At 38.8% G+C, this 16,453-nt stretch overlaps 1 protein-coding gene across 1 annotated transcript in view; it reads left to right on the top strand.

Annotated features, from left to right (window-relative positions):
• The window catches only part of LOC101863685 (cyclin-dependent kinase 7), a 21,936-nt gene continuing 5,483 nt past the window's right edge, over positions 1-16,453 (top strand). The window contains exons 1-10 of the mRNA XM_005103330.2: positions 1-76; positions 6,926-6,985; positions 7,244-7,345; positions 8,297-8,365; positions 9,203-9,313; positions 9,942-10,060; positions 11,017-11,116; positions 12,378-12,464; positions 13,032-13,181; positions 15,873-16,014. Coding sequence (XP_005103387.1) covers positions 20-76; positions 6,926-6,985; positions 7,244-7,345; positions 8,297-8,365; positions 9,203-9,313; positions 9,942-10,060; positions 11,017-11,116; positions 12,378-12,464; positions 13,032-13,181; positions 15,873-16,014 — 997 coding nt within the window. The 5' untranslated portion in view covers positions 1-19. The remainder of the gene's footprint in view (positions 77-6,925; positions 6,986-7,243; positions 7,346-8,296; positions 8,366-9,202; positions 9,314-9,941; positions 10,061-11,016; positions 11,117-12,377; positions 12,465-13,031; positions 13,182-15,872; positions 16,015-16,453) is intronic.

Raw genomic sequence — 16,453 nt, forward strand, 5'->3', positions numbered from 1 at the left:
TGGTAATCGCGGAGTCAAGATGGCGGACGAAGGGACGTCTCGCTACGAAAAAATTGACTTCTTAGGAGAAGGACAGGTAACCATTTGTCTCAAGAACTCGTTGAATTTTCGTTTGAACCCATGGACGAGATTATAAAAAGAGGACTACCTGCCTAGGGTCATGTGCTTTAACTTGAGAACAGCGGAAACTCGTCTTCATTCATTCAATCGTTCATTTCAGAATTCCACTTTCGGTTTGTCGGGTGGTGCGGTTGGCAGTTGCGTTTGGCGATTTTGTAGTTTCTTTCGTTAAAGTTAAAGTCAAGAGTAGGGGGGCCTCAGGCGGGCTTGCCCCCCTGTGCCCCCCCTGATCTAACAAAAATATGGAGGTGGGGGGGGTTCAGGAATTTTATCCTTATTTGATGTTTTGCAGTTGGCCAGCTCTAATTCTCACCATATTCCATATTATGCCATATGAGCAATTGCCAAAACGCGAGACTCTCTTGAGACTCAGTGGTGCAAAAAAAATTTTCTTACCAATTTGACTCTCTTTTCTGTCAGTCACAGATTGACATTTAGTGCTCATATTCCTAGAGTATCAGAGCAAGGAGACGTTCGGTTTTGGAGATATGGCATGGGTCTATTGGTTTGGCAACTACTGTATTTCTTGTATGTAACAGTGATGACAAAAACAGATAAGCAGCAAGGCAAATAATGGACTTTAAATTCCATTTGTTTAGTAAACAAAGACTTCGTACACTATGAACTCCATTCATAATGGTAATATGAATGACAAACTATGTAATAATGACGCAGTGCACAGAACATGTCATCATTGTTATGTACAAGAAAGGATACATATTGGACATTATCATTAACAACACATCACAATAGTGAAAGGCTGTACAAATACAGTTATCAGAGCCTCAGTACCAGAAAAACACATGTGTAAAACAATTTTTAAACTTATATGAGGCAAAAGCACAAAATCAATTGAGCTGACCTGTACATAACAGTGATGACAAACATGACTTGTACATAACAATGATGACACAATGTACAGGAAAAGACAAAAGTCTTGTCTCCAGAGAGAAAGCGCACTTTAAGAATAAAAAAACCCAGGAGAGGTTTCTTTTGCTTTGAAACAGATGCCAGGTCATATCAAAGACAGTAGACAATCACAATTACGTTGCTAATTATGACAAAGAGTACTCGTACATAACAGTGATGACAAAACATACTGGGAAAAGGTAAAATCATGCCTACAAAGAACAAATTTGCACTATGAGATACACAGATCAATAAAGGCGTATTTTGTTTCTAAATTAATCTTGCATGTATGAAATATATGTTGAAAACTTATTGATACTAGCAATTATGAAAAATATTACTTGTACATAACAATGATGACACAATGACACAGTGTATTGGAAAAAGGCATATCATGCCAACAAAGAACAAATGTGTACTTTTGAGTTAGACAGATAAACAAGGACATGTTTGTCTATTTGTTTGAGTAAAAAGAGCACACATGACTTTAAAAATGTTTGCTCTTAGGACAATGTAATTTCTAGTACGTCAGTCAGTCTTGTACGGCTGCATGACGACACCCAAAATGTCATCACTAAGCACAAAAGCTAAATCTATAACCACAGAAATGATCCATCTCTCGAAGTTTGTTCACACATCACACTCTTGTTCTAGGAATCCAATGTAAACACCACAATTTCACTAAAATATTCAATAGGGTAGCCTAAAAACACGCAAAACAGTCCAGTACGTCACATTCAACGCAAGATTCTTGTGCGTAACCGGAGGGTGACGGCAATGACTACTTTCGTTTTTCTCTTTACCCCGTTGCTCCCGCTGTTCTGGGGAAGCGGGTAAGGGGAAGTCACTCAAGAAAACAATTATATCCGGGCACTGTTGATGACCCGTTCAAAACAAAAGTAGGCTAAAATTCGGACTTCCGGTACGTCGCAAAGTGACGCCATTAACGGCGAATGTTAAACAGCCGACCGAAATCGTAGATCTAGGAACCCGATGTTCCTTTCGCGCATCGCGGCTTTTGAACTGTTGAATAAACGACGATAGGCAAAAAGATTTAACCAGCTGTGGTGATTCTACTGAAAAATAATGGTGTTTTCTGAAACACCTAGTCCGTGACGACACCCCTGACGCACAAGTGATCCGAATTATTCGTTTATATGCAAACAAATAAATCGATTTCTTGAGCAAGTGAACCTTTCTCGATCACAAATAGCATAGAATCAAAGCACAGGTTAAAAAAAAACACCCAAAAATACTAATTTTTTGACATTCTTGGAAGTTTGCATTGGTGTGCTCAGAATGACACTCCAGGAATCACTAAAAAACGAACATTTTGGGCACAAAATTTACAAACTCAAGGTTATAAAGCTGACATAGGGTCAGAAACTGCTAATGCAGGTTCTACATCCTATATTTGACATGTGTATAAGTTTTGGAGGAATAAATACTAATGCATCACATTTTATGCACACTATTGTGAGATGTGTGTGTTTTTCCCCACGTTTTGGCAATGGCTCATATACTAGCGCAGGCGAGTCTTTTGGCTATTCTCACCCGGTGTGCGTTCACCGTTATAGCCTAGGCCAACCTGTGTAGCATTCACTAGCAATGCCAATCGCCTGCTGCGCCCTGGGCCGGAAATTGACCTCCGCGCGAGGGGTAATTTTTGAGCCGCTCGGAATCAGAAGTGACTCTCTTTTAAGTATAGTTACGGGAAAACTCGTTGACGAAAATAAATGAAACTCGTCAACCAATGAGAGGAAAGGTTAAACTAAAGACATGCCAGCGTACAATCCCGAACGATTTCTAGAACCGGAGAAATTGTAGTGTTTGTGCGAATTTCCTCTGCGGTTCGAAAACTAAGCGGAGCTGCGGGTTGATCGCCGACCACACGGGCACCCCACATGTCTTCTTTATTGCTGTAAAATTTCAGGTCTCTGCGTGTAGTAGATTTTACGTACCAACTTAAAATACCACCCATCCATTGATAAAACACTAGAGCTGGAAACTAGACCATGCATTCCGAACGCGAGGTGCCGGCATGCAAGAGGCGTGTGATCGCTAGGCAGCATGTGATTGGCTGCCTAACTAAACAGGTCACCGATGACTTCATCGCGGATTTTCCCGATACCGCTTTACTGAGTTTAAGAAGGAGTGAACGCGCTGCGGTAAAAACGATGTCACGCAATTCAACAAATTTCACGCAAATATCAGTCAATGCCAATGAAAATTTTAATTTTCACTTTAGCCCTTTTTTATTTGGTACCAAAGAAAGAATTTTCAATTCTAAGAATTATGCTTCTTGAATTTTAAGAATCGGTTCATAAATAAAAAAGTTATGGGGTTGTAAAGGTCGGCAAAATATGGATGACCCACATATATAGGAAAATACTCCTAAAAAGTGGACCACGCAGTAGCAGATTCTGTAAGAAAATCGACGATATCTCGGTAACTAATCGGAGTGTTAGAGAGAAACTTGGGTACTCGATGTGTTTTTGGGTGTAGAAACATTTCTGCAGTCAGATTTACTACCCATTTCGTAGTTATTTTGTTATAATTAAAATTTTGGTGTACATATTACGATTTTGCGAATAAGGGGTGTCGGGATGAGTCCATTTTATTTATAGCATCGTATCACAACATGGGATCTTTAAGAATATGTCGGCAGTGTGACTAAATAATTGCAAAGCTTTTTATGATGACTTTAGACCATGCCAACCGTAAAAGATAAGTTAATTCAATCTAGCATGCCGTACAATTAAAAATTCTGTTTCCCCGTTGAGACGCGAACACCCCGAGACGAGATAACCTCGCCTCAGAATACCCCCATTGTGATGTTACAGGGGAATAGAGAGAAAAACAACCGGATGCGCGCGCCCGCCATTGCCTTTAAATTTCAAGTGACCAATGAACGGGCGCGGAATAGTCATGCGGGGATTTGTCTACAGGTCACATACATTTGCTGCGAGAGTGAGGGGAAAATGGCCGGTCTCCGTGCGAAGCCGCTTTGGATAGGGGGGCAGTGGTGCATTTATGATCGGGTCTAAACAACTACTTGACACAGAACGTTCAAATTTGAGCACACTATAGAGGATAGATAGATCTATTACCATCTCGGCGTTTAAATTCAAACTCCTTAAAGTTTTCGGTGTACACAATATGAAAGTCTTCCCGACACCAAAAGTATAGGTTAATTTATGTGTACGAACTTCAACGTCCACATATCATTAGTTTGCCCTATTTTCTGATTGGTTGCCGAGCTTCATTCGGATTGGTTTGGAAATAGAGCAGACTGAAGTTGACAAAGTTAGTCACCTGCGCTTCGGCCGGGTCCGCAAAATCGCCCGCAAACGGGGACCAAATTTTCGCTGCACGGGAAAGCCCGATTGGCATTGCTACTTTAAGATCCAAAGTAATAAAGACATCGAAAAAATGATAACAGAACTAGATTCTGCACTAAAAATCACATGAAGATGCCAAGTTTCATTCATATACACTCCAATTCATTACTGACTTATGAACAGTTTTTCCTTAAAATACATCAAGACATGTTCCACATTTTGGCGATATTTGCCTGTATATAATGAAGGTCCCCCAAAATTTTGCAAACACAACCCCCAATAACTTTTAAATTTATCAATGGATTTTAAAAATTTAAAAACCATAGTTTTTAGAATTTACTCTTTTTTCATTTAAGCCCATTTTAAAGCAATTTGGATGAAAATTTAATTTTTCATTGTCATTGCTACATTCACCCTGAACCACAGAATTCTACTCGGTGATAACAGAATTGTAGAATTCTGTGCCGTGAACAAACGTTCCATTATTACTGTTAGCCTAAAAGCGTGCAATTTTGTCTGTGGACAGTGGAGAGAGAGAAAGAGAGAGAGGGAGAGGAGTAAGCCTAGTGCGAGAACTTCCGGACAAAACAAAATGGCGACCCGCGTAGTTCGGTTCGATTCGAAAAGTTAAATAGCATTAATTAGCATCTTTGTAGACGACCAAATTATTTTACTTTTGTGTTTTAACATCATTTTTTAACTTTGTTTTGGTCAATTTGATCATCCACACCGATAGACAGTATTCAGAGAGAGAGAGATTGAGAGAGGGGAGGAGTAGATCTTGCGAGAACTTCCGGGCAAAACAAAATGGCGACCTGCGTAGTTCGGCTCGGTTCAAAAAGTGAAATAGCCATAGCATTTTTGTAGACGATCAAATTATCTTACTTTTGTGCTATAACGTCTTTTTTTCTTGGCTTTTATCCGTTTGATCATCCACACCGATAGACAGTATTCTGAAATGAGGAAACACAGGTTTTGTTTCACTCCGGGTGAGAATAGCCAACGCTGGCAAGTCTCACCCGGGGTGAGAGGTCGATCGTACTTTTATTCTCACCCTGGGTAAGGATAGCCACTTCCTTTGCAGTTAGGTTGCATCCCAACTCTTTGTGTAGCCTATTTCAAATAGTATAGTATTTGGTCATCAAGACTTCTGGATTTCTTCTCTGGATGTAAACAAATGGATCGTGGACTTTAACTTTAACGAACGGAACTACAAGATCACCGTCAATTTTACTCGAAGTGGGCCCTTGGGCGCCTTGACATTCTGAAAAATATAGAAAGAGGAATATGCGACCGGCGATTTAATAACACCGATTACCTAAGACAGGTGTTACTGTTATTGTGGAAGTGGCATCCTCACCCGGGGTGAGAATAAAAATACAATCGACCTCTCTCCCGGGGTGAGACTTGCCAGCGTTGGCTATTCTCTCTCAGTTGTGAAACAAGACCTGTTTTTCCTAATTTCGGAATACTGTCTATCGGTGTGAATGATCAGATAGACAAAAACAGAAAAAAATGACGTTATAACACAAAAGTAAGCTAATTTGGTTGTCTACAAAGGTGCTATGGCTATTCAACTTTTCGAATCGAGCCGAACTATGCGGGTCACCATTTTGTTTTGCCTGAAAGTTCTCGCGCTACTCCTCTCTCTCTCTCCGCCCCCCCCTCTCTCTCTCTCCGCCCCCCCCCCCTCTCTCTCTCTCTCTCTCTCTCTCTCTCTCTCTCTCTCTCTCTCTCTCTCTCTCTCTCTCTCTCTCTCTCTCTCTCTCACTCCCACAAAGCTTACCCAGACACCATCGCACACTTTGATGAATTCACACAGTCATAAATTCTTACAGCACAGAACAGCATGAATAAACTATACTGAGAGAACATAATAATATTTGTGTTGGGAATGTCGGAAATTACAGATATTGAAGCTGGACTGTAAACAAATGCGTTTTTAGTGCTTATTTGAATTTTGATAAAGTGGTGGACTCCCATAGATGAGCTGGTAAAGCGTTCCACAAGGAGGGGGCGGGGTGTGAAAAAGCTCTCCCTCCAAGTCTCTGACGTTTTCTTCGGACAGGTCTTAAAAGTCTTTTCGTCGCCGATCTTAAAGGCCGAGATGGTATATATTCGATGACCATGTCACAAAGATATGATGGTGCAATGTTGTTGACACACTTAAAACAAAGAAGCATTATTTTGTACTGAATTCGTGCTTTCACCGGGAGCCAATGCAGTTGAATTAGCATTGGTGTTATATGCTCTTTGAGAGATTTCTTTAAAATTATGCGAGCAGCTTGGTTCTGGAGTCACTGTAATCTATTTAACGTTTCAGTGGAAAGGTTTCCAAACAAAGAATTACAGTAGTCTAGACGTGAAAGGACAAAAGAAGAGATGATGGTTTTGATGGAGTCAACACTAAGATATGTTGACATTTGTCCTATTCTGCGTAGTTCTAGATAAATTACCTCACATAGATGGTTTATATGATGGTGCATAGAGAGTTTGCAGTCAAAATAAACGCCTAGATTTTTCGCTTTATCATGAACTTTTATTGCCATCTTCAGTTTGCCACTGTGTACAAGGCTCGGGATAAAGTGACTGACAAGATTGTTGCCGTGAAAAAGGTTGGTGGTGCACAAATGGTATAAATTTTTATCTGTGTTCTAAGGTGTCACGTTTTCATGTTTTGTCATGAAGTTAAGTTTAAATGAAAGGGTCCAAACATTTTGTGGGACTGCAGCATGAATGATTTTTAAAAAGATTCAATCATGTGTTAGTGACTCTAGGCTTGGCTTCGTGGTCCCGTTCATTGTTTGTCCATGTGCTGTGAAAGGCTGTTTTCATGAGATAAGACCTGAAATTACATGTGGTGTCTGTTTCAGATTAAACTAGGCTCTCGTACAGAGGCAGCTGATGGCATTAACCGCACAGCACTCAGGGAGATAAAGCTGTTACAGGAGTTGTCTCACGACAACATAATAGGGGTTTGTACTCAAATTTTTTCTTTGATTTGCTCTGTGTGGGTTTTTTTTGTGGATGAGTGGCTTTTTTACAGTCGAAGCTGTCTAAGATGGCCACCCATTGTCGAGGAGAATAGTGTCCGTATTATACAGGTGGCCGTTAACGATGAAAGGGAAGATTGGAAAATGGCCGTTTGCACAGGGGTCATACAGGTGGTCGTCAGAGCAGGTTGGACTGTACATGATTGCTTCTTTCTGGTTCTGATTTTTCACAGAACAGTGTTTGTTCAGCTTTTCTATTCTTAGGGAACCAAGTAAATAGCGTTGATTCTATTAATGATAGTGCCATTCAGTGTCTGGAGTGCCAGTTCCAAGCATGGATGGTTTCTTTAATTTCTTTTGTTTTCAATATCATTGTTCCTCTGTTTTTGTTGTTGACATCTTCATAAATAGTCTGTTAAATTAAGTAACTTTATTTGATGTAGAGATGTTTTGAACATTTTCAACCTTTTTCTTTTAATTTCATTCCTTACTTTATGTCTATTACCTTTCACTGCGGAGCTCCTCATGAGCATCATTTTGTATATAACCCATTTCATCATGGCTTCTAACCTGTGGCTATTTTTTTTCGACGTAGTCTGAAAATTGGAAAATAATCTAGTGCTGTCAGTAGGAAAATAAAAGAAAGAGAGAATACTAAGTTTTTCAAATGAGCAATTTTTTCAACAGCACACCACTGTCTTTCAAGATATATGTGTCTAAAACATAAATGTTGGACATTTGGTAAATATGGTTCACTTAAATATGTAATTTTCTCTTCACTAGTAAGTACTCTCATAGCTGTGAAAAAGGAAAGTCTCTCTCATGTACAAATTTTGCCGAAATAATCACATTCAAATGTCTCAACAAACTCATTTCCACCAGTGTGATTTTTTGAAGTAGTATTAGCATTTCTTTTCCTTTTTTTTTTTTCAGCTTGTTGATGTCTTTGGTCACAAATCCAATGTTAGTCTGGTGTTTGACTTCATGGAAACTGACCTTGAGGTGAGCTGATTTTGTCGTAGTGTTTGGGTGCTGTTGTAGTTACTGCTGTGGAATTGACATTTGTTTGTGTGTAACATAGTGTGTATTGAAGAGTTAAAGGAAAGGATGCTTTGACTAGGAGAATATTCACCATCACATAGTACTGATATTTGGCAGTCTGTTCTTAGAAGTGAGGCTGATCTTTTAAGTTGCTTTCAGTTATGCCTACAGTTGTCTAAATACAGTAAGGTTATGGGTGTTGATTAAAGTGATCAGGAATCATGTTCGATCTGAGTATCCTTCTCCTTGGTTTTTGTCAGACTATATACTAATTTGACTAGCAAAATGTTCTAAGGCTGTATGTATAATTTACATTTTTTGTGTTGTAAACAAGGAATTGTACTTTTAATGTATTGCATCTTTTACTTGTCATGCTGATGGCTGCAGCACAAATGATATAGATTTATCAGCATTGGGGAGACTGATGACTTTTTTTTTTCTTCTGTCACCGTGACTGGGTTTTGCTTAAGAAAGGGCCTACTGTGTCTGTGGTGTCTGTTCTAAAGAAACAAAAATGAATTAAAACTGAACTTAGCTTGCCAAACCCATGGACAACATGAAGTGACTATGAACATTAACTTATTTGAGGACTGCCATCAGAGACATAAGCTGTCAACTCTCTGTCAGGCTGCGGAACACTTATTATGTGTTTGACAGAACAACTCATGTATTATGCTGTACTTGTGCATTTGCTATTATATGACCATTGGCTGAGGGGCAAAAATGCTCTAAAGTCTTTTGATGGATAACAATTGGGAAACTTAATGTAACGGGTGTCTGTGACCATGGCTATTCCAGGTTGTGATCAGGGATAACAACATAGTCATGACAGCCCCTCACATCAAGTCATACACTCTGCAAACTTTACTGGGCCTAGAATACCTTCATACAAACTGGATTCTCCACAGGGTAATGTCATATCTGTGTGTGTTTGTGTGTACTTGTTTTTAGCTTGTATTGGGTAGAGAGAGAGAGAGAGAGAGAGAGGGAGAGAGAGAGAGAGAGAGAGAGAGAGAGATCTTTTTGTCTTCAAAGTATGGTACAGAAAACTAGCCTATTCTCGTATTTTATTGAACTGTTCTGCTATTCAATATTTTTTTGCTCTTTATCTATGTTGCGTCTCTATCACCTCATCATTGACTGGTGTTATTTTTATTTTACTAGTTCATAGACATAATTGTGTTACCTTTGAATAGTTTTGACCTGCACATCAATGTCTCATATGTTCCACCTTTGTGGGATATCAAAATAATACAACGGAATTAATTATTATGCAAAGGTTCTGTCATATACTTGTTTGTTTTTTCTCTCTCATGTTATGGTGCTATTTTCATGATTCTACGTTGCATTGTAGTCCAACATGGGTTAAATTTTATCAAAAGAATTTAAGGACAGTCTTGTTATGACTTTGTGAACAAAATAGATTTGTCGTTTTTTAACTCCTAGGCAAATTCTTTTATTCTTGACCAATTACTCATGCGCTTCTATTTGAAAGAGTTATGCATGCTCATAAATGAATTTATAATTTTTTCCCCAGGATATGAAACCAAATAACTTACTGATCAATGAGCAAGGCACACTGAAAATTGGAGATTTTGGTCTTGCGAAATTTTATGGCTCGCCCAGCCGACCATACTCTCATCAAGTTGTGACACGGTAAGTCCCTCTTTGACTGAGGGCTTGAGGACTATATGCTCTTTAGAAAAGTATACGAAAAATTCTGTCTCAAGCAACTTCTTGCTTTGAAGTAAGAAATTATATCTTATTCTGATAATGTCAGTCTTTGGAATTTTCTGTTTTGATAGTTGGGGGCACCACTTGTATGTCTTACTTCTTTCCTTTCTCTCTTTTGTTTTGGTCTGTTTATATACCTTCTTCCCTGCACTAAATGACTGTTATTGTGCCTATATAATGTGCATATCTTTATTCAAATGTCACTTTCTGCCAAAAGCAGTTTTTGTTTAGAGATAGATGAAAAAAAACCGATACAAATTATTTGAGGTTTTTTTTCCCCCCTAATACTGTACGTGTTCTGCATCTTGATATGACATTGTTGCAAAGGGTATTCAACTTGTAAAGTTTCTCTTTTTTTTTTTCTTCTTAATGTCAGATAGTGTTAGGTTGAAATTTTAATCTTTGATCTTTATTTTGATGTCAAATAATGAAAATGGTCTCAAATGTCACAATTTAAGTAGGTTGGAAATGTCAATGTATTTTCGATTACTGTTTTAGTGTTAAGGATATGTTAGTGGGTCTCAAGAGTTTTGAGGGCTCTTTGTTCTTGATGTTTCTGGATAAAAAAATTTTTTCATTATCACTGTACCTCAACTTCTTGGTTTGACAGTGTTGCAAAGGGCATGAAAACTTTAAAATTTTGCACATTTTTGTCTTGATATGAGATCTACAGAGTGACCTGAAAGAAGATGGCAAGATGACATCAGGGAGCAGACGTGTACAAGCTGGACACGAAAAACAGCTGAAAGTGGATGTTATTGTTGGAGGGCTACATCCTGCAGTGGACAGACAATGCATAGATAGAAAGAAAGAAAGAAAAAGTTTCTGGATTGTACTTTTGTCTTTCCCCTTCAATTTTCTGTTGATATATTTTTCAGGTGGTATCGCTGCCCTGAGTTGTTATTTGGTGCCAGGTCTTACGGTGATGGTGTTGACATGTGGGCGTTAGGGTGCATTGTTGCAGAGTTATTAATACGGGTATGTCTGTGTTGTGGTGTACTGTACAGAAAGCTGCTGCAGTTACGATGTCAATAGATCCTACTTCAAACCTGTTCATTTATTTTGCTGTGTATCGTTTTTCTTTTTCTTTTTCCTTTCAGTAAATGATTGATATTGTATCATTGAGCTTCTTTTTAATTTAAACAAATAATTAATAGCATTGTATAGCCTTAGCAGTGCCACTGACTGTGTGTCTTTAGGCCATTCCCAAAGGGGGTACATTTCTCGTTCAAGCATAGTAGAATTGTAAATGGGCTGATTCATCATGCTACGCTCATAACTGTGCCTGATCTATAACAGGGAACTGCTGCTTTTTCTTTCCTAATCCTTACTATTGTCATTATCCTCATCTTCTTTTGTATGTTTGTCACTCTCTTGTGACCCGCTATTTCCGGGGTGCCTTGATAGTCGAAGCAGACCTTGTGCTGTTGAAGCTAGAGAGGTGAGCAGAGTAAGTCTGATTCCCTGTAAAGACTTCTCTGTTGACACCCACCCCTTGGCGCTCATATGACCTTATGCAGTTGCAGGCGCCATAAAACCCTGTACTATATTTTTTTTAAAGTAGGGATTTAATTCTCTCCTCTGTGTGTAGTCTCAGTATATTTGTAACTTGAAGTAGTTTAGTTTGGCGCAGATAACATGAACATGGAAAACTCGAAATCACGGATGGCTGGTACAATTTACCATTCCCTGGCTGAATCACTATTTTTTCTTTGCATTGGCAACATTGGCAATGTTTTATTTTCTATTATACTGTCACTGTGATTTCCCTTGATTTTCTTCAATATTTTCTCTTATTTCTGGTTATCAAGATTTACTTGAAATACGGCTGTATTGAACATATTTGTAAATCCGTGACATATTAGCGATATCCGTACTTGACTTTACTTTCTCTGGCAAATATATGCTCTTCTGAACAGCATGTTAAGCTTCAAAAGTGGGTTTCTGTCAGCTGGATAATCTCAAGTGAATTGAGAAGCATGGAGATGATCAAGTCATGATGGGCATGTTGCCAGTCTCAGTCCCTTTTATTAGATGATAAAGAATTTTGATGTAGGCCCACAACAAATGTTTAATTCTAATAGTTTTGACTAGATCCCACTTTTTTTGGGTATTATTTACTTGCATACGTGTTTCATTTCAATAAACATTTCTTCATAAAATGCACTCATATAATGTTGCTGTGAAAATTTGAGACTTTATTGACCTTAAAGCTTGTTTTTTTTTCCTTTTCTGACAGGCCCCGTTCCTTCAAGGAGATACAGACCTTGATCAGCTCAGTAAAACCTTTCAAGTGTTAGGAACACCAAGTGAGGCAGACTGGCCTGTGAGTCTTGCTGTATTCATTTATTTAATTTCATTTTGCTATTTGAAAGGGATTTGATAAAAAATGATTTATCTCATAGCTTAGTGTAGACAATTTAATGATTTTATCCTGCTTTTGTTCTAAATGTGACATATATAGAATGAACATCCATTATGTCTCTGTATCTTTTTTATGAGGATATCAAAATCAGTAATAATAATACTGATAATAATATATGACATTTATATAGCGCTCAACCCCGATTAAAGTACACAGGCTTTGAGCGCTTTACAAAACAGTACAACGTACAAAAGTAACATAAAACGTTGTTTATCTGACTAAAAGAAAATCACTCCAAATATTTATCTTAGTAATTTAAAAACAGAAGCGACTTCAGCTGACATTTGAATGAATCAAAAGATTTGATCTCTCTTAAAGTAGGCCTACTTGGTAAAGCATTCCAGATTTTGGGGCCTTGGTATTCAAAATCAGTACTGTAAACTTCATCCTTGACGCTAACAGTAGTAAGCTTTTAAAAGAAATAAATGGAAAACAGCACTGTATTAATGAGCTTTTCTTTCTTTGCAGGACATGAAATACTTGCCAGATTATGTTGTGTTCAAAGAGCATCCCAAACACCCAATGAAAGAGATTTTCACTGCTGCTTCAGATGACCTGTTGGAACTGCTAGATTCTCTGCTGGCTTTGAATCCTTCCAAACGTTGTTCAGCATCTCAGGTACATATATGTACAGTTTCTTTGGGTGTATAAATAAGAAAAATGTAATGAAAGTAAATATATTGAAAAAAAAAAAGGCTTGTGATTGCTGTCAAAAATGCAGTAGAAATTGTCCAAAATGTCCACCCATTGTCAAGGTTGTCTTAGACAGGTAGACATGTTACATAGTGTCATTATGTTTAAAAAAATGCAATAGGGAAATAAGAAGTGGTCATTTGTACAGGTGATTTTGGTGGACAGGTGACCATTAAGAACAGGTTCGGCTGGGCCAGTTTGCTGCATGTTGTACTGCATTATATGCATTGACCAATTACGTTTATTGTTTTCCAGGTTTGTGGTGGCTGGTTAGATTGTCATTTTGTGTTCATATTGCTGTGTACAGTGACACATTGCCATTTTGGATAGTAGTTCAGTGCCCATTATGTGCTTTTCATTTTTCTCTGACTGTATTCACATGAGTTTACGTAATGGGTCTATATTGCAGCCAAATGTATCTGTGTCTGTATTCTTAGTCCATGTTGTTAAAGTCATGTGTGGGGTCGAATCATTACAATAATTTGTAATGTTTGTGTGTGAGATATTTTGATTTTGAATGCGTACTGAAAAATGGTGTAAGAACTTTCCGAAATTTTGTTGTAAATTAATTTGGCAGAACAAAAACGTGTGACATAAAATTTGATGAAAGGGAAGCTGAAGAGATGACTTTGGCAACTTCAATGTAGTTTAGTCGTCTCAGAGAGGGTTATTATGATTTTCTTTCTCATTCCTCTATCACTTTCTTAACTCACTGGAGACTGGGCCTTTTTTCGGGTCTACAATGCTGAAGACTGGTGTTTTTGGGGGTATTTCAATATTTCAAACAACACCCTTCCCAAAGACATACAACCACCATTTTTACACACATAACAGATCTAAACATGTCCAATATGACTCCAAAAACAGAAAGGCAATATCTTTTATAGTTTTTTTAGAAATGATCTTTTGAAAATGTGCTCAAATTTATTGCTCGCCAAAATTTTTTGACCCGACAGAATCCCCAAAAATTAATCTTGTGTGTGTTTTTTACAGTATAATCCATTTATATCGACAGCATTTTTTACATATCAACATATTTTCCAATTACGAAATATTTCTTTCAGTATCTTCACTAAATAATTTCTCTTATATCGACTTCTTTTCGGCCCACTTAGCTTTATTGACATGCTTTCTGGGTACCTGGCGAAGCCCACGAACATAAATGGGGGGAAAAAGCCATGCTAACGGTCAACACATTAGTTCTTCATTAAGTCCGCATACCCGCCAAGTAGCCTATTCGACACACCAGGTTTTAGTAAGTCATGTAGGGCCTACACAGTGCAGTCTCCAACACAGTACAGTGCCTCACTCCCGATCGCTCACACCCCTTCCCCTTCCCCTTCTCAGTCTGTCGCTGGTAAGTGCCTTGATCGGTGAGTCAGTGCCTCGGCTTTCCATTTTCCCCAGAAAGCGGCCATAAACAGGCCTTACAAAGATGGTACAACAAAGTTTGTGCTGGTATGTAGTGTGTGCCTTGCCGGTACCGTAACCCCAACACCCCCCCCCCCCCCTGCCTCTTGTTAGTTTCACTGTGTAGTGTAAGAATCAAGGGAAGCAACCAGCTTAAAAAAGTAGTGTTGTCTTTTTACCGCTGACCTCCTCTTGCATTTCTTCTTTGGCTTTATATTTTCATTTATCGACATTTTTATATATCGACATCAAATCCACTTCCCAAGGCATGTCGATATAAGCGGATTAAACTATTTTATTTTGTGTTTCCAAATGAAAAAAAAGTCCAAACTCATGAATAGGCAGGTAATCGATATGGTAATCCTTATGTATTAGCTGTCTAATCCACTTCTGTGTGAAAAAAAACAGGGCTCCAGAAAAAGCGGAACTTTGCATTTGAAAGCCTCGTCTAGATCTAGAACATTCTCTGTCAGAATCAGTGCTTTGATGCTCATTTACATTGAAATCAGGATCCCCATGGTCTAAAATATCATAATCAGAAATTTCTGAACTGACAAAGTGTTGCGAGAACAGACACCAGTCAGAGAAACGAAAGTAGGGCCCCAGTGTAACTAACTTTCCTTCAGGGTCGATAACTCAAAAAGTTTCCTGCCGATTCCGGTGAAACTTAGCACGAAACGAAACCAAGGTCTGCTGCACGGTAAGAGACGGTTCATGCAGCTTTAGGGCGCATACTTTTTGGAAGAGAAAACGCGAAACTTGGGCTCGCAGGGGGTGCGTGAACCGCCTCTCGGGAAAATATTGGTGCTCACTAATGCTGCGTGAACCGTCTCAAGTGAGTTAAAAGATTCTTCATTCTGAGTACTCAATGAAGTACTGTTTGTTTGACTATTTTACAATCAATATGCAGGTGATTAGTGGATGCTCTGGTGTCGTTTGCTCTTTTTTTCCTATCAAACATAGATCATCCTGATCTCTCCTCCTTCTTTCTTGTGTTTGTTACTGTGCTGTAACACCTCTAATCTTCGGCACTTATATGACCTCATAGTCACATAGTGTTGCAAAGTGCCATAAAACTCATACAAAAACTAATCTCAACAAAGTAAAATATATCTTCCTATGTGAAAATGTATTCCATGCAGCTGCCTGATCAAGGCGTTAGTGTCTATGGATGTCTTGCTCAAAGAAGCTTTTTTTCCCTGTCAGGCCCTTCAAATGTCGTACTTTAGCAGTAAACCTGCCCCCACCCCCAGTGGACATCTTCCTTTCCCAATGTCCAACAAGATTGTGGACAAAGAGAAGGAGGCAAAAAGACAGACTTTAAAGAGGAAACAGAATGGAGACTCAGGTACAGTGGAGCATGAATATGTCCAATACCTCAGGGGCTGACAAATATGTTCTATACATCCATAATTGGAGAAAACAATGGTAATTAAAAATAGGCTATTGTTAGGGGACCGTACGCCCCAATAGCCCTTGGCGCTAGGGGACCGTACGCCCCCATAGTGTTAGGCGCTAGGGGACCGTATGTCCTACCTGCGCTAAGGCGTGGAGTTACGGGACCGTACGCAGATATGCATGCATCTGGACTTTGCAAAAATACTGGAGGAAAATGGCCAGTTTAACGAAGCTCCTGACGTAAGGAGTTATTACTAGGAGAATGTTTAAAATGTCTGAATACGATTGTGAGGTATCTAGTGGCCGTGGGTGAACCAAAATTTGAAATTTGCTCACGTCTGCACCCATGTTGTTATGTGTCAATAAAAGAAATCAAAGAGAGGGGGGGG

This window comes from Aplysia californica, unplaced genomic scaffold (genome assembly GCF_000002075.1).
Source record: "Aplysia californica isolate F4 #8 unplaced genomic scaffold, AplCal3.0 scaffold00368, whole genome shotgun sequence".
Classification (NCBI taxonomy): Eukaryota; Metazoa; Mollusca; class Gastropoda; order Aplysiida; family Aplysiidae; genus Aplysia; species Aplysia californica.